This window comes from Elephas maximus, chromosome 7 (assembly GCF_024166365.1).
Source record: "Elephas maximus indicus isolate mEleMax1 chromosome 7, mEleMax1 primary haplotype, whole genome shotgun sequence".
NCBI lineage: Eukaryota > Metazoa > Chordata > Mammalia > Proboscidea > Elephantidae > Elephas > Elephas maximus.
The window spans coordinates 120732999-120751783 of record NC_064825.1 but is presented as its reverse complement, the minus strand read 5'-3'; the positions used below and the strand labels follow the sequence as shown (position 1 = coordinate 120751783).

Genomic DNA, 18785 nt, shown 5'->3' with positions numbered 1-18785 from the left:
ATATCAAACACCTACCTCTCCACCGCACAACTGAAATGGTTAGTTTGCCAACTAGGGCCTATTGTCCTGAAATAGGTCCACACAGGTCCATGCAGGGGCGAAAGTTATTCAAAGTCCACAGACCATTTATGCGTGGACAGGAGCTGCTTCTGTCCTTAGCTCCCGCGGTTAGTGGAGCTGGCAAATTATCTTTTACCCTAGTTGTGAATTTATTCCTTCTCCAAGTTAGGGAGACTGGCTCAGGATGTGCAATAGGGTCTATCTCAGGCCCAGGGAAATCACCAGCCACTGAAGCCAGCTTTGGGGCTGAGGGAGTGAAAAAATATATGCCATGTACATTTTTTTTTTTTTTTTATGTACATAGCTTTTGCCAAGAGCACCATTCCTTTCTATTTCTGGAGGTGTGACTAGGCTGTGCGACTGGCTGTCTATCCCTGAGGAAACCGCGGCCAAACACTACTACCAGCCCACCGCGGCCGCTCCCGGGAATGATGCCTGAGGTGTCCTGGTGGTTCAGGTCCAGTAACTCCTCTCCGTTTCTGAACTATCTCTTCCTCCCCCTGCTGTTCAGTTCATTTTCTAAATTTGCCTTCGATGTTCAGGGCTCCTAGCTTGTCATAAATACACCGTTTCACTTGTTTTTTGGGTCTTTGTTGTAAGAGGGCTTGCCGGAAGAGTCTATCTATTCCAGCATCTTGGTCTTGCTTCCCCCCTGAGCTTATTCTTATTGGCTCTCCTCTGTAGGTGACTTTTTGTTTATCCCTAGCTGCTCTTCACATTCTCTCTTTATCTTTGATTTTCACAAATTTGATTATGATATGTCTTGGAGACTTTTTTTAAAATCTACCTTATGTGGAGTTCGATGAGCATCTTGATATCTTCTCATCTTTCATATGCGGGAAGTTCTCCAACAACAAATCTTCAACAATTCTCTCTGTATTTTCTGTTAACCCTCCCTGTTCTGTTACTCCAATCACTCCTAGGTTATTTCTCTTGGTAGAGTCCCACATGATTCTTAAGATTTCTTCATTTTTTTAAATTCCTTTATCTGATTTTTCTTCAAATATATTGGTGTCAAGTGCTTTGTCTTCAAGCTGACCAATTTTGCCTTCCACTTGTTCCATTCTGCTCCTCTGACTTTCTATTGAGTTGTCTACTTCTGTAATTTTATTGTTAACTTTCTGGATTTCTGATTGCTGTCTCTCTATAGATTCTTGCAGCTTATTAAATTTTTCATTATGTTCTTGAATAAACTTTTTAATTTTTTCAACTGCTTCATCTGTGTGTTCCTTGGCAAGTTCTCGGTACTGCCTAATCTCCTTCCTGATCTCGTTCCTGCTGTCCTGAAGAGTTCTGTATATTAACCTTTTGTATTCTGCATCTGGTAATTCTAGGAGAGTACCTTCATCCAGAAGATCCCTTGATTCTTTTTTATGAGAGCTTGTTGAGGGGATCATGGTCTGCTTCTTTATGTGATTTGATATTGAGCATTGTCTCTGAGCCATCTATAAGTTATTGTATTAGTTTATTTTATGTTTGCTGACTGTATCTTAGCTTCTTGCTCTGTTTTGTTTTGATATGCCCAAATGCATTGCTTGACTGAGTTAGCTGGATTATTTTTGCCTTTGTAGCTCTAACATCCTGTCACCAGTTGGCTTGAACTCTTATCAGGTATATCGGCCTAAAAAAAAAAAATCTGCCTAGGAGTCCACTTACTTTTCTTGTATGAATTCAGCTCAGGTGTCCAGTTAGTTGGTCATCAAGTGTGTGGTACACACTCTCTCCTACAGTCTTAGAGGGGCAGGAGTGATGGATGTAGGTACCAGTATCTGGTTGTAGCAGGCATCATGCTCCAAACAAGGAAGGGGATTGACAACTATCCCCCTAGTGTTTGTGAGGAAAGCACATCCCTGTTGCCTAGAGCGCACAGGTGGGTGGGTTTTGCAGATGGACCATGGGCACCCAGTGCATTTGACTGAAAGGGACCAGTTATCCTTGGACCCCTGTCATGGGTGGCTGGGTGACCTGAGTTGAGTCACCAGCCCTTAGGCCCCTGATGTGGGTAGGTGAGGACCCCGTTTAATAAGCAAAGCAGTGTCAAACATCAAACACCCACCTCTCCACTGCACAGCTGAAATGGTTGCAGTCTGCCAACAGGGGCCTATTCTCCTGAAATAGGCACACACAGCTTCATGGAGGGGGGAAAGTTATTCAAAATCAACAGAATATTCATGCCAAATGGGAGCTGCTTCTGTCCTCAGCTACCCAGGTTAGTGGAGCTGGTAGATTATCTTTTTCTCTGTTGTGAATTTGCTCCTTCTCCAAGGCCAGGAGAATGGATCAGGGAGCACAGCAGAGCCTATCTCAGGCCCAAGGAAATCAACAGTCACTGAAGCCAACTTGAGGGCTAGGGGCATGGTAAAATATACACCAGTAATTAGCTTTTGCCAAGAGCGCCCTTCTTCTCTGGTTCAGGAGGTGTGAGTGGGCTGTGGGGCTGGCTGTTTCTCCCTGAGGAAGGTACAGCCAAATGGTACCACCAGCCCACCGCCGCCTGAAGGTTCCTGGTGATTCGGTTTTGGCAACTGCTATCTGCTTCTGAACCGTCTCTTCCTCCCCCTGTCACGTGGCATGTTTTCTAACTTTGCCTTTGATGTCCAACGCTCCTAGCTTGTTGTAAATATAATCATTCCATGTGGTTTACAGGTCTTTCTTGTAAGAGGGTTCACCAAAAGCATCTGAACTACTCTGCCATCTTAGGTCCACCCCCTGCCTTGTGGTCTTTTGAGATCTATCTCTACTGGACCAAATTGACGACAGAAACTTGGAAGATTAGATAGGAAACTTAGGGGGCAGTAGGTTTATGTTAATGGGGGAGAAGCAACTTGGAATAGGAGGGTGAGAATGGTTGCACAACACAAAGAAGGTAATCAATGTCACTGAGTTGATTCATGTAGAAATTGTTGAATTGGTGTATATTCCACTGTGTACATCCTGAATAATAACAACAAAATAAAATAAATTATTAAAAGAAAAATTTACTTTCATCTTTTTAGTGCCCCTATTTTTTTTTTATGTTTTAGATAAGAAGCCCTGGTGATGCAATGGTTAAGTACTTGGCTCCTAACCAAAAGTTTGGCGGTTCTCCCACTCAGCAGCATCACAGGAAAAAGACCTGGTGATCTGTTCCTTTAAGGATTACAACCTAGGGACTGTATGAGATAGTTCTACTCTGTCACATGGGGCCACTAGGAGTTGGAATCAACTCAACGCCACACAACAACAACCCAACGTGTTTTAGGTACTACTATTATTCTCACTTTTTTATATGAAGTACATGAGCCTCAGAGAGGGTAAATCACTTGGCTAAGATCACACGGAAACCTGGTGGTATAGTGGTTAAGTGCTATGGCTGCCAACCTAAAGGTCAGCAGTTCAAATCCAGGCAGCAAGTTTCAATCACACAGAAAGGAACAGACCTAGGCAGTCTGACTCCAGAGGGCATGTTCATAACCACAACAGTTGTCCTTGGTGACTGGAAGAGTGCTCTATGGTACAATGACCTGTGCTTGTCATTCCAAGAACAGAAGTCCGGATGCAAACTCTGCCCTCACAACTAATCAGCCCCAGGGATCCTGAATATCCTTGCAAAATATATCATAAGTCATTGGCACCAATAAATTATATTATGGTTCCTTATATGAAACCTGGAGTCCCTGGGTGGTACAAATGGTTAATATTCTCAGCTGTTAACTGAAATTTTGGAGGTTTGAGCCCACCCAGAGGTGCCTCAGAAGAAAGACGTGACAATCTACTTCCAAAAAATCAGCCATTGAAAATCTCATGGAGCATAGTTGTACTCCGACGTACATGGAGTTACCTTGAAATGGAGTCTACTTTATAGCAACTGGTATGTGAAATCTATTCTTTACTAGCTTTGAGGGTTTTTTTTTTTCTTCTTCTTCTTTCCTTTATACCTATAGTTGCAGCTGAGTTTTAAAAAAAGAAAAGACAGCAGACTGAGAGTCTGGAACTTGTAAGAAGGAGGTACCAATCACAGGGGGGCCTTGCTCAGCACAAACAAGTGAGTCAGCACACATCCCAGGCCTCTTACTCTGGATCTGCAAATGTTGTTTCCAGTTGATGACTTCTGGTGGGTCGAGGAATTTCAGGCAGTTCTTGGGATCCTTGGAGTAGATTTGGTACGTATTGGTGTAGTGATCAAGATCATCTGTCATCTCCTGTTTGTATTGGAAAGGGGGGTAAATCAAATTCGTTCTATTTTATTATTGCGATGCTAGTTTTTGGAATTTCAGTACACTGTGACAATTTTCCAGTATTAAAATATTGGTATTTTTAGGAGTGCATTGCCATTATTTCTGAATCACTTAAATCATGAGCTCAAGATCAGGGGTTCTGCATCAATTGGTCCCAACCTACCTAGAGCAAAGCAGAATGAAAAATGCCAAAGACACAAGGAAAATATTAGTCCAAGAGAAAAAAAATGGGCCACATAAACCAGAGACTCCATCAGCCTGAGAGCAGAAGAGCTGAATGGTGCCTGGCTGCCACCCATGACTGCCCTGACAGGGAACAAAACAGAGAGTCCCTGACAGAGCCGGAGAAAAACGGGGTGCAGAACTCAAATTCTAGTGAAAAGAGCAAGCTTAATGGTCTGAATGAGACTGCAGGAACCACAGAATACATGGTTCCTGGACTCTCTGTTAACCTAGAACTAAAACCATTCCCGAAGCCAACTCTTCAGACAAAAAATAGACTGGAGTATAAGACATGAAATGATACTCATGAAGAGTGTGCTACTTAGTTCAGGTAGATACAGGAGACAAAATGAACAGCTCCTGTCCGGAGGCAAGATGAAAAGTCAGAAAGGGATAAGAGCTGGTTGAATGAACAAGGGAAATCCAGGGTGGAAAGGAGGAATGCGTGGTCACATGATAGGAATAACAACTAGGGTTACTTACATAAAGTGTGTGTATAAATATTTGTATGAGAATCTAACATGAGCTGTAACTTTCACCAAAAGCACAATTAAAAAAAAAAAAAAAAGTAAAGAAGAAGAGAAAAAAAGGTCAGAGATTCAAGTGTTAAATTTATCACAGATCTTGGGGGACATCTAACTCAATCTGCATAGCATAGTTTATAAAGAAAATATTCTACATCCTCTTTTGGTGAATAGCATCTTGGACCTTAAAAGCGTTTGAGTGGCTATTTAAGATATTCCACTGGTCCCACTCCATCTGGAGTAAGGGAGAATGAAGAAAACCAAGGACAAACCAGAAAGATTCATCCATAGGACTAATGGACCAAAACTACCACAGCCTCCACCAGACTAAAAAAAAACTTGTTTCTGTTGAGTCGATTCTGACTCGAGCGAGCCTATAGGACAGAGTAAAAGTGCCCCATAGGGTTTCCAAGGAGAGCCTGGTGGATTCGATCTGCCAACCTTTTGGTTAGCAGCCATAGCTTATAACCACTACACCACTAAGATTTCCCCCAGATTGAGTCCAGCACGATTACATGGTGCCCAGCTAGCACCACTGACTGTTCTAACAGGGATAACAATAAAAAAAATTAGAGCTGGAGAAAAATGTAGGACAAAATTCTAACTCCCAGAAAAGGACCGGACTTACTGGCTTGACAGTTTTGCCCCCGGACACCCTTTTAACTCAGTACTGAAGTCACTCCTGAGGTTCACTCTTCAGCCAAAGATTAGACAGGCCCATAAAGCAAAACTGGACTAAATAGACACACCAGTCCAGGGCAAAGGTCAAGAACTCCAGAGGGGACAGGAAATCTGGTAATGGGGAACCGAAGGTTGAGAAGAGGAGAGCCTTGACACAGTGTGGGGCTGGCAACCAATGTCACAAAACAGTATGTGTATTGTTTAATGAGAAATTGATTTGCTCTGTAAACCTTTATCTAAAGCACAATAAAAAAAATTATGATGGATAATTGCAGCAGAATACTGTTTCTCTACACATACAATACATTAAAATTTCAAAGAAAATGCGTAACCATTTGGAAAACACTCTGCTATACCTCCATAATCCTTTACAGGAAGATGATAAAAGCAACCGACAATGAAGACTTCTGTTGCAAGAGTGAATTTTACTACAGCACAAAGTCTTGCAGCTCGTACAAAGGATGAACGTGACAGTGTTAAATCTGATGCAGATAAACACGGATTAAAATCTCTGTCTATACAGAACGCAACCAAAGCAAATGAGGACCAATTAGAAAAGCTTCCTTAAAAAATACCATAAATTATCGCCCCAGAAAAACAAACCAACAACTTACTCAGAAAGATCCTCTTAAATCAGTGAATAACCGATGGGATTATTTGGAGGAAGTAGCCCGCGGAAAATACAATCCCAATTAGTATAGAATCAGTGTAGTTGGAAAATGTTGGGCAAAAAATAGATCGACAAGTCAGCAATGATATCGTGGATACGTTTTCCATAAGATCAATATAAAATAAAAGATCAAATACTCTTGTTTCCTTCCAAGTTTTCTTATTAATGTAAAGTTCTTCATTTTACACATTATTTGACTTAGAGATTTTTAAATTGCATTTTGCTTGTAGCAGAAGCATCACATTACTATTTTTATAAATTTCTATTTTCACTTGATGTTTTAAAATAAGCTTAAGAATTTTTGTCTTTGAAATGTATTAACAATTTAGCTTTACTACTTTTAAAAAACCTTTACCCAAAACATACATGAAAATTCTAGCACTGTAATTTTGCTTTTTTGTTGTTCCCCTAGCTCACTGCGAAGACTCACACCTTCCTGTCTGCTCTCTCTACTGTCTCTGGTTAGAATGCCCTTTTCCTTCTCAGTCAGACAAAAATATATTTACTTACAAAGTCCAGTTCAGATGAAATCTCCACCAAGATGTGTCTCGAACCCTCTCCCATCACCTCTACACATCTAGCTTTAGTCAGCTTTTGCCTGGACTAGTTCTTTTTTTTTTTTCTTTTGAAATTCTTATTGTACTTTAGATGAAGGTTTACAGAACAAACTAGTTTTTCATTAAACTGTTAGTACACACATCATTCTATGACATTGGTTAACAGCCCCACGACATGTCAACACTCTCCCATCTCAACCATGGGTTCCCTATTACCAGCTTTCCTATTCCGTCATGCCTTCAAGTGCCTGCCCCAGGACTGGTGCACCCTTTTAGTCTTGTTTTGTTCCATGGGCCTGTTCAACCTTTGGCTGAAGGGTAAACCTCGGCAGTGACCTCCTTACTGAGCTAAAAGAGTGTCGGAGGCCACACTCTCAGGGTTTCTCCAGTCTCTGTCAGACCAGCAAGTCTGGTCTTTCTTTGAGAGTAAGAATTTTGTTCTACTTTTTTCTCCAGCTCTGTCTGGGACCCTCTATTGGTATCCCTCTCAGAGCAGTCAGTGGTGGTAGCCAGGCACCATCTGCTTGCACTGGACTCAGTCTGGGGGAGGCCATGGTCCATTAGTCCTTTGGACTAATCTTTGCCTTGTATGGACTAGTCCTTTATCTTGTACGTCTTCTGTTCTTGCATATCTCACATCGTGTTTTAAGTTATTTGTTTATCTTCTCTTCTACCGTATGAACTTCTTGATGGCAGGAACTTGTTCCCCATCACCATGGTTCATATCTGTACCCTCAGGGACTGCCATATTGCCAGTCACATGAGAGGCACTCAACAAATAGAAACATTAAAGCATACTCATTCTACATCTGGCGACTTACCTGTTCCTGAGGGCGGACAACCACTGTATTAAAATCTGGCCACTTGTCCACTAAGGCCTTTAACTTGAATGGGTTTCCCTGGTTCATATGGAAGACGGTCCCATAAACCTGCCGCATCCCAAGAAAGTAGGAGAGTTGGCGTGTTAGGATGGGATAACAAGGCGCCTTGTGTTTGATCAGAACAATGATTATTTCTATAAAACCATGAAAGTGTGTGGTAGAAGGGGCCAAAGAGGGCATCTAGACCAAATAATCATTCTGTTCTATGTTTTTACCCCCAATGAAAAGAACTTTTTCCTCCATCAAATTGTAAGAATTATACATAGAGTGAAAAAGTCATACCAATAAAAACAATGATTTAAAAAACACCGCTCTTTATTGATATTCTAATATGATGTTTTTCAGGACTTTATTCATACTCATGGAGATATGCAATTTTACAAAAGCAAAATTACCTGATGTATACTGTTTTGCGACTTGAACACACAGTGTGGCCAATGAACACACTGTGGGCACATTTCCATGTTAATATATGCAAACATTTTCAATTATTTTCTAGAGGCTGAATTAAAAAAAAAGTTGTCATCGAGTTGATTCTGACTCATAGTGACCCTGTAGGACAAAGTAGAAATTCCCCATAAAGTTTCAAAGGAGTGGCTGGTGGATTCAAACTGTTGACTTTTTGGTTAGCAGCCATAGCTCTTAACTACTGCTCCACCAAGGCTTTATAGGATCCCATTATATGGACGTGGAAACCCTGGTGGCATAGTGGTTCAGTGCTACAGCTGCTAACCAAAGGGTCGACAGTTCGAATCTGCCAGGCACTCCTTGGAAACTCTATGGGGCAGTTCTACTCTGTACTATAGGGTCGCTATGAGTCAGGAGCGACTGGACAGCACTGGGTTTGGTTAGGTTTTGTTTATATGGATGCATCACAGTTTGTTTATTCCTTTGCCTATTGATGGTCATTTCAGTTGTTTCCAAAATTTCAGTTTAAAACAAATTATTCCTCATAGAACATGCTTGCACAAAATCCATTGCACGGGTACCTAATATTTTCTTAGGAAATCTAGAGGGGTAATTGCTGTTCCAAATGTAATGAGCATATTTAAAACTTTTTAACTTGTACTTCCACATAACCATCTGGAAAGGTTAAATGAACTCCCATCAGCAAATGGAGGCTAAAACCTGGTGCTCAAGAGAATAGGTTTTGGGGTCTTACAGGTTGGGTCCATTCTTAGATCCTCACCCTGCAATATAGGACATACTGTTTAATCTTTTCAAGTATCAGTTTAAGCTTCTCTAATCTCAAGAGGAGCATCAAGATGGGAGAGAGAATGAGAGAGTGCCTGTGGATACTGAAGGTTCTTATGGTCTTGGGTTGTGGAATGCAGCAGTGGATAGCAACATGGACCTCATGACAGATGTGAACACAAAGCCTCAGCAGATGCCAGCCTGAAAGTATCCCAATGACCAAAGACCAAGTAAGATGATGTGCATTTCAATGGCTGCCACAATAGACATATGGTGACCAGGAACTACTCCTGTATCCATCCCTTCTGTCACCCCCCATCCCACATGAATTGTTGATGGTACAAAGAGAGAAAGAGAAAGGAGAAAACCTTATAAACTTACTGAGTTTATCTGAATTTACGATATTTCCAGCCACTGAGCTCAGAACATAGTGATTCAGGTATCACTGATGTTTGTTAGCAGCTGTCGAGTTGTCCCCTGACTCATGGTGACCCTGTGTTTTACAGAGTAAAGCTGCTCCATTGGGTTGCCTTGGCTGTAATCTTTACAGAGACAGTTCCACAGGCTTTTCTTCTGAGGAGCTGCTGGGTGGGTTCAAACTGTCAACCTTTAGGCTAACACCCGATTATAAACTACCCAGACTTCTCTGTGATTCAGGTGTCTACTATAAATTGAGGCTACCAGAGTTGTCACATGTGATAAAATCTATTCAATATCCAATACTTAGAAGAATGAATGGACTGTTACTCAACCATTCCAAAAGTAAGTATTATGTAACGGTCAGTTTTAGGTTATACCTCCATTAAAAATACCTAGCAACAAACCAACCAACCCATTGTCGTCAAGTTGATTCCAAATCATACAAACCTAGAGGACAGAGTACAACTGCCACATAGAGTTTTCAAAGAGCAACTGGTGGCTTTGAACTGCTGACCTTTTGGTTAGTAGTCATAGATCTGAACTACTACACCACCAGGTTTTCCTAAAAGTGCCTAGTGTACAAATATTCTAGATTTCCTTTAGGGGCAAATGTATATCTTTAGTATGCAAATAAAGGAGAGGGATGCTATTTTCTCATGCAAATTGAGGAGCCAAGGGAGCTACCTTACCTCACTACGGAGGTGGTTCTCAAAAAGACCCTGCCAATACTATTTCCACACTACTACTACACCTGGATCTGAAGCTGGTTGGCTTTGGAGATGGTTGTGAGAAGCCATCTATTTTCATTTGCTGAACAAACTTCAAATGAACTGGTCCTCAGTTTCAGTTCCGCCTGAGTGTTAAAACACACGCATACATGCACACACACACACACACACACACATGCATGAATTCACTCCCTTTGCGAACATATCATTGCAATGGAAAGACCCATAGTTAAAAATTCCTTTTAAGACTCCTTAATAGATCTAGTTTGTAAATCACAATATTTTGAGGCTAGATAAAATACAATTTGACCTATGACCACGTTCAAGGAACACTCGTGACAGTCGATCTCTCACTTGGCAAAAATTCTTTTGCTGAGGAAATTAAACATTAATGTATAATCTCAGTAAGCTTTGGAGGACTTTGGATAAATTTCCAGTGTTGTTAAGAAATGTTTCTTAGGAAAAGGAACAAGGGAATATTTTTTGAATCAGCCAAGAGCAAAAAGCTGTGTTTGGTCTCAGATATACCCATGCTTACAACATATCATTGCAGTTCACTATTTGTGTGGGTATTGGGCAGGTTATGTAACTGAGCTTCCCTTTTTTCATCTGCGACACGGAAGTAATAGAAAATATCTTGTAAAGAAAAAAAAAATCCCAAACCCGTTGCCCTTGAGTTGATTCCAGTTTATAACGACCTTCTAGGACAGAGTAGAACTGCCCCAAAGGGGCAGTAAACTTTATGGAAGCACACTGCCACATTTTTCTCCCTCAGAGTTGCTGGTGTATTGGAACCACTGACCTTTCGGTTAGCAGCCAGGCACTTAACCACTGCACCACCAGGGCTCTTTATTTTTTGTAGAAAGATTACGATAATTAAGTGAGAAGGAACATGGGTAATGCCTGGCACAGAACAAGTGTTCAATAAATGTTAGTATGTTTTCCTCCTCCTTCAGAGGAAGTTGCCATTTCTTGCTCCTTTAGAATGGCCCAGGCTCACCTTTAAAGATTCAGGAAGGCTCTTCCTCAAGGAATTCTCCAGCTTTTGCAGCATCTGGGCTCCTTGCAATGGAAACATGGTAGAGGACACTTCAGCCTGGAGAGCAGACCAAGAAACAAGGAGGAATGAGAAGAGCCAGAGGAAGCTGAGAAACAAGAGTAGCAAATTCTACGCTAATGGCCAGAGTCTCTTCACTGCTGATGCCTTCACTAAAGTCCACACCAGCTCCAAGTAAGGATAAGACTGGCAGAGCACACAGGGGCCTTTTTTCCAAATTTCCCTTTCTTACATTTTAATTATTTCCACCCATTAGTTTCACTTTCAGCCTAAGAAGCATAGTTTTAAAATATGTGTAGAATCTTTTGAAATGAAGTTGTTTTTCAGTGATTCTCCCGATTCCGCCAGGAACAAGCTATGTAACCTTGGGAAGGAGTCCCTGGGTGGTGCAAACAAGTAACATGTTCTACTGCTAAACAAAGATTGCAAGTTTGAGTCTATCCAGAGGCATCACAGAAGGCCTGGTGATCTACTTCTGAAAACTGAGCCACTGAAAACCCTACGGAGCACAGTTCTATTGTGACATGCCTGGGGTCGCCATATGAGTCAGAGTCGACTTGACGACAACTGGTTGATTGGTTGGCTGGAATCTTGGGAAAGTTATTCAGCCTCTTTGTCTAAGTTAACTCACATGTGGGTGGGATAATAGCAGTGTCTAACTCAGAGGTTTTGTGAGGCTTCAATGAGTGAATACATGCAAAGTGTTTAGAAGAATACCTGCCACGTAGTAAGCACTGAACAGTTATTTTATTACTACTACACTCTTCTTCCTTCTTTTTCACTTCCTCTTCCTCTTAATGTCTTCAGTGGCAGACAACCACACTGGGATTCATAGTGGTTCATTGGCTTGCCCTTCTTCTCCATTGAAGGACTGGGATGTATCTTTACATCTGGAGTTGTGCCATGAGATGGTCCTGGAATCCGTGTGGCCTCCTCCTCCTCCATTTTCCTTTGTTCCTCTGTATTCACACCTTCTTCTTCCTCACTTCTATAGGGTTGCTATGAGTCAAAATCAATTGGACAGCAATGGGTATTTTGTTTATTTTCTATGGTGGCACAGTGGTTTAAATGCTTGGCTGCTAACTGAAAGGTCAGAGGTGTGAACCCACCAGGTGCTCCAAAGGAGAAAGATGCAGCAGTCTGCTTCTGTAAAGATTTACATCCTTGGAAACCCTATGGGGCAGCTCTGCTCTGTCCTATAGTGTTGCTTTGAGTCGGAATTTGACTCAACAGCAATGGGTTGTTTCCAGTGGAATCTTGCTGTCAAGAGCCAGAGGTCAAGTTTATATCATAAACTCTGTGTTAATTAATTACTCCCCCAACTCATTAAAAAAGGCTCTGATATGTACTTTGCACTCCAGAAATGCATGTAGTACATCATAATTTATATTAAAAAAAAAAAAAACACACAGACACATGGGGAAAGTCAGGCAATAGGAAACTGTAGGAAAACAATATGAAAGGAGTCTGACGTTTAGATTACAACTAATAGTGTTTTATGCTTTGGTGAGAAGAGGGTTAAAATTTGAATCTGACCTTTTTGGAAGTCTAAGCAAAGAATGAAATATGATCAGAATAATTTCCATCAGATAAAAACTAAGAGCAGGGGGCGGAGCCAAGATGGCGGACTAGGCAGACGCTACCTCGGATCCCTCTTACAACAAAGACACGGAAAAACAAGTGAATCGATCACATACATAACAATCTACGAACCCTGAACAACAAACACAGATTTAGAGATGGAGAACGAACTAATACGGGGAAGCAGTGATTGTTTCCAGAGCCTGGAGCCAGCGTACCAGTCAGGTACAGCACAAGCACAGAGAGCCGCTCCACCCCCCTGAACTAACCCCGGGAGGGGGACCAGCCGGTCCCACGGGCGGTGTGGGACGCAGCCGGTAGGAGAAGTCCCCAGGAGGCAGTGACTGGTCTTGGAGCAGAAAGAGCAGCGTCCGAGCCAGGGAACCGTCCCGCAGGGATTTGGACTGGACGCAGGTACGGCATAAACACGGAGAGTTGCTCCACCCCCCTGAACTAACCCCGGGAAGGAGACCATCCGGGTCATGCGGGCGGTGTGGGACGCAGCCTGTAGGAGAAGTCCCTGGGAGGCAGCGACTGGTATTGGAGCGGGGAGAACAGCATCCCAGCCGGGACACTCGGTCACGGCACAAGCACGGGGAGCTGCTCCACCCATCTGAACTAACCCCGGGAGGAGGCCCAACTGGTTCTCGGGGGCGGCACGGCCACGCGGCTGGAGGGACGAGAAGTCCCCGGGAGGCAGCGACTGATTTTGGAGTCGAGAGGGCATCGTCCCAGTAGGGGAGCCTTGACGCTGGGCGTGGGGCTGGAAGCGGAGGATCTGACCGTGACTCCAGCTGGCCAGACCCCCCAGGGGCAATCTCCACACAGCCAGCACACATAGGCGGCGCGCCCGCGGGAATCTCAGATATAATAGTCATTCCAAGCAAGACAAGCAACTCTGGCTATATTCTGAGGTGCTACTCTCCTATCTCTCTGTTCCCTCCCCCACCCTCCCCAGGCGGCTTCATTAACATCTGAATAGCCTGAGCCAGAGGGAGAACTCTGATAGGAATCTAACTGCATTTTTTTTTAGTGGATTTTCTGGAAAAACTAGTTTCCCAGTGATGGCTCGGAGACAACAATCCATATCAAACCACTTAAAGAAGCAGACCATGACAGCTTCTCCAACCCCCCAAACAAAAGAATCAAAATCTTTCCCAAATGAAGATACAATCTTGGAATTATCAGATACAGAATATAAAAAACTAATTTACAGAATGCTTAATGATATCACAAATGAAATTAGGATAACTGCAGAAAAAGCCAAGGAACACACTGATAAAACTGTTGAAGAACTCAAAAAGATTATTCAAGAACATAGTGGAAAAATTAATAAGTTGCAAGAATCCATAGAGAGACAACATGTAGAAATCCAAAAGATTAACAATAAAATAACAGAATTAGACAACGCAATAGGAAGTCAGAGGAGCAGACTCAAGCAATTAGAATGCAGACTGGGACATCTGGAGGACCAGGGAATCAACACCAACATAGCTGAAAAAAAATCAGATAAATGAATTAAAAAAAATGAAGAAACCCTAAGAATTATGTGGGACTCTATCAAGAAGGATAACCTGCGGGTGATTGGAGTCCCAGAACAGGGAGGGGGGACAGAAAACACAGAGAAAATAGTTGAAGAACTCCTGACACAAAACTTCTCTGACATCATGAAAGACGAAAGGATATCTATCCAAGATGCTCATCGAACCCCATTTAAGATTGATACAAAAAGAAAAACACCAAGACATATTATCATCAAACTCACCAAAACCAAAGATAAACAGAAAATTTTAAAAGCAGCCAGGGAGAAAAGAAAGGTTTCCTTCAAGGGAGAATCAATAAGAATATGTTCTGACTACTCAGCAGAAACCACGCAGGCAAGAAGGGAATGGGACGACATATACAGAACACTGAAGGAGAAAAACTGCCAGCCAAGGATCATATATCCAGCAAAACTCTCTCTGAAATATGAAGGCGAAATTAAGATATTTACAGACAAACACAAGTTTAGAGAATTTGCAAAAACCAAACCAAAGCTACAAGAAATACTAAAGGATATTGTTTGGTCAGAGAACCAATAATATCAGATATCAGCACAACACAAGGTCACAAAACAGAACGTCCTGATATCAACTCAAATAGGGAAATCACAAAAACAAACAAATTAAGATTAATTAAAAAAAAAATACACATAACAGGGAATCATGGAAGTCAATAGGTAAAAGATCACAATAATCAAAAAGAGGGACTAAATACAGGAGGCATTGAACTGCCATATGGAGAGTGATACAAGGCGATATAGAACAATAGAAGTTAGGTTTTTACTTAGAAAAATAGGGGTAAATAATAAGGTAACCACAAAAAGGTATAACAACTCTATAACTCAAGATAAAAACCAAGAAAAACGTAACGACTCAACTAACATAAAGTCAAGCACTATGAAAATGAGGATCTCACAATTTACTAAGAAAAACGCCTCGGCACAAAAAAGTATGTGGAAAAATGAAATTGTCAACAACACACATAGAAAGGCATCAAAATGACAGCACTAAAAACGTATTTATCTATAATTACCCTGAATGTAAATGGACTAAATGCACCAATAAAGAGACAGAGAGTCACGGACTGGATAAAGAAACAAGATCCGTCTATATGCTGCCTACAAGAGACACACCTTAGACTTAGAGACACAAACAAACTAAAACTCAAAGGATGGAAAAAAGTATATCAAGCAAACAATAAGCAAAAAAGAAGAGGAGTAGCAATATTAGTTTCTGACAAAATAGACTTTAGACTTAAATCCACCACAAAGGATAAAGAAGGACACTATATAATGATAAAAGGGACAATTGATCAGGAAGACATAACCATATTAAATATTTATGCACCCAATGACAGGGCTGCAAGATAAATAAATCAAATTTTAACAGAATTGAAAAGCGAGATAGATACCTCCACAATTATAGTAGGAGACTTCAACACACCACTTTCGGAGAAGGACAGGACATCCAGTAAGAAGCTCAACAGAGACACGGAAGATCTAATTACAACAATCAACCAACTTGACCTCATTGACTTATACAGAACTCTCCACCCAACTGCTGCAAAATATACTTTTTTTTCTAGCGCACATGGAACATTCTCTAGAATAGACCACATATTAGGTCATAAAACAAACCTTTGCAGAGTCCAAAACATCGAAATATTACAAAGCATCTTCTCAGACCACAAGGCAATAAAACTAGAGATCAATAACAGAGAAACTAGGGAAAAGAAATCAAATACTTGGAAAATGAACAATACCCTCCTGAAAAAAGACTGGGTTATAGAATACATCAAAGAGGGAATAAGGAAATTCATAGAAAGCAACGAGAATGAAAATATTTCCTATCAAAACCTCTGGGACACAGCAAAAGCAGTGCTCAGAGGCCAATTTATATCGATAAATGCACACATACAAAAAGAAGAAAGAGCCAAAATCAGAGAACTGTCCGTACAACTTGAACAAATAGAAACTGAGCAACAAAAGAATCCATCAGGCACCAGAAGAAAACAAATAATAAAAATTAGAGCTGAACTAAATGAATTAGAGAACAGAAAAACAATTGAAAGAATTAACAAAGCCAAAAGCTGGTTCTTTGAAAAAATTAACAAAATTGATAAACCATTGGCTAGACTGACTAAAGAAATACCGGAAAGGAAACAAATAACCCGAATAAGAAACGAGAAGGACCACATCACAACAGAACCAAATGAAATTAAAAGAATCATTTCAGATTACTACGAAAAATTGTACTCTATCAAATTCGAAAACCTAGAAGAAATGGATGAATTCCTGGAAAAACACTACCTACCTAAACTAACACATTCAGAAGTAGAACAACTAAATAGACCCATAACAAAAAAAGAGATTGAAACGGTAATCAAAAAACTCCCAACAAAAAAAAAGTCCTGGCCCGGATGGCTTCACTGCAGAGTTCTACCAAACTTTCAGAGAAGAGTTAACACCACTACTACTAAAGGTATTCCAAAGCATAGAAAATGACGGAATACTACCCAACTCATTCTATGAAGCCACCATCTCCCTGATACCAAAACCAGGTAAAGACATTACAAAAAAAGAAAATTATAGACCTATATCCCTCATGAACATTGATGCAAAAATCCTCAACAAAATTCTAGCCAATAGAATCCAACAACACATCAAAAAAATAATTCACCCTGATCAAGTGGGATTTATACCAGGTATGCAAGGCTGGTTTAATATCAGAAAAACCATTAATGTAATCCATCACATAAATAAAACAAAAGACAAAAACCACATGATCTTATCAATTGATGCAGAAAAGGCATTTGACAAAGTCCAACACCCATTCATGATAAAAACTCTTACCAAAATAGGAATTGAAGGAAAATTCCTCAACATAATAAAGGGCATCTATGCAAAGCCAACAGCCAATATCACTCTAAATGGAGAGAACCTGAAAGCATTTCCCTTGAGAACGGGAACCAGACAAGGATGTCCTTTATCACCGCTCTTATTCAACATCGTACTTGAAGTCCTAGCCAGGGCAATTAGGCTAGACAAAGAAATAAAAGGTGTCTGGATTGGCAACGAAGAAGTAAAGTTATCACTATTTGCAGATGACATGATTATATACACAGAAAACCCTAAGGAATCCTCCAGAAAACTACTGAAACTAATAGAAGAGTTTGGCAGAGTCTCAGGTTATAAAATAAACATACAAAAATCACTTGGATTCCTCTACATCAACAAAAAGAACACCGAAGAGGAAATAACCAAATCAATACCATTCACAGTAGCCCCCAAGAAGATAAGATACTTAGGAAGAAATCTTACCAAGGATGTAAAAGACCTATACAAAGAAAACTACAAAGCTCTACTACAAGAAATTCAAAAGGACATACTTAAGTGGAAAAACATACCCTGCTCATGGATAGGAAGACTTAACATAGTAAAAATGTCTATTCTACCAAAAGCCATCTATACATTTAACGCACTTCCGATCCAAATTCCAATGTCGTATTTTAAGGGGATAGAGAAACAAACCACCAATTTCATATGGAAGGGAAAGAAGCCCCGGATAAGCAAAGCACTACTGAAAAAGAAGAAGAAAGTGGGAGGCCTCACCTTACCTGACTTCAGAACCTATTATACAGCCACAGTAGTCAAAACAGCCTGGTATTGGTACAACAACAGACACATAGACCAATGGAACAGAATTGAGAACCCAGACATAGATCCATCCACGTATGAGCAGCTGATATTTGACAAAGGACCAGTTTCAATTAACTGGGGAAAAGATAGCCTTTTTAACAAATGGTGCTGGCATAACTGGATATCCATTTGCAAAAAAATGAAACAGGACCCACACCTCACACCATGCACAAAAACTAACTCCAAGTGGATCAAAGACCTAAACATAAAGACTAAAACGATAAAGATCATGGAAGAAAAAATTGGGACAACCATGGGAGCCCTAATACAAGGCATAAACAGAATACAAAACATTACCAAAAATGATGAAGAGAAACCCGATAACTGGGAGCTCCTAAAGATCAAACACCTATGCTCATCTAAAGACTTCTCCAAAACAGTAAAAAGACCACCTACAGATTGGGAAAGAATTTTCAGCTATGACATCTCCGACCAGCGCCTGATCTCTAAAATCTACATGATTCTGTCAAAACTCAACCACAAAAAGACAAACAACCCAATCAAGAAGTGGGCAAAGGATATGAACACACATTTCACCAAAGAAGATATTCAGGCAGCCAACAGATACATGAGAAAATGCTCTCGATCATTAGCCATTAGAGAAATGCAAATTAAAACTACGATGAGATTCCATCTCACACCAGCAAGGCTGGCATTAATCCAAAAAACACAAAATAATAAATGTTGGAGAGGCTGCGGAGAGATTGGAACTCTCATACACTGCTGGTGGGAATGTAAAATGGTACAACCACTT

General features: G+C 40.9%; 1 protein-coding gene across 1 annotated transcript in view; it reads right to left on the bottom strand.

The window, feature by feature from the left end:
• The window catches only part of LOC126080869 (glycine N-acyltransferase-like), a 34752-nt gene that overhangs the window by 10987 nt on the left and 4980 nt on the right, over positions 1-18785 (bottom strand). The window contains exons 2-4 of the mRNA XM_049892062.1: positions 11155-11250; positions 7753-7860; positions 4115-4241 (exon numbers count right to left, since the gene is read on the bottom strand). Coding sequence (XP_049748019.1) covers positions 4115-4241; positions 7753-7860; positions 11155-11232 — 313 coding nt within the window. The 5' untranslated portion in view covers positions 11233-11250. The remainder of the gene's footprint in view (positions 1-4114; positions 4242-7752; positions 7861-11154; positions 11251-18785) is intronic.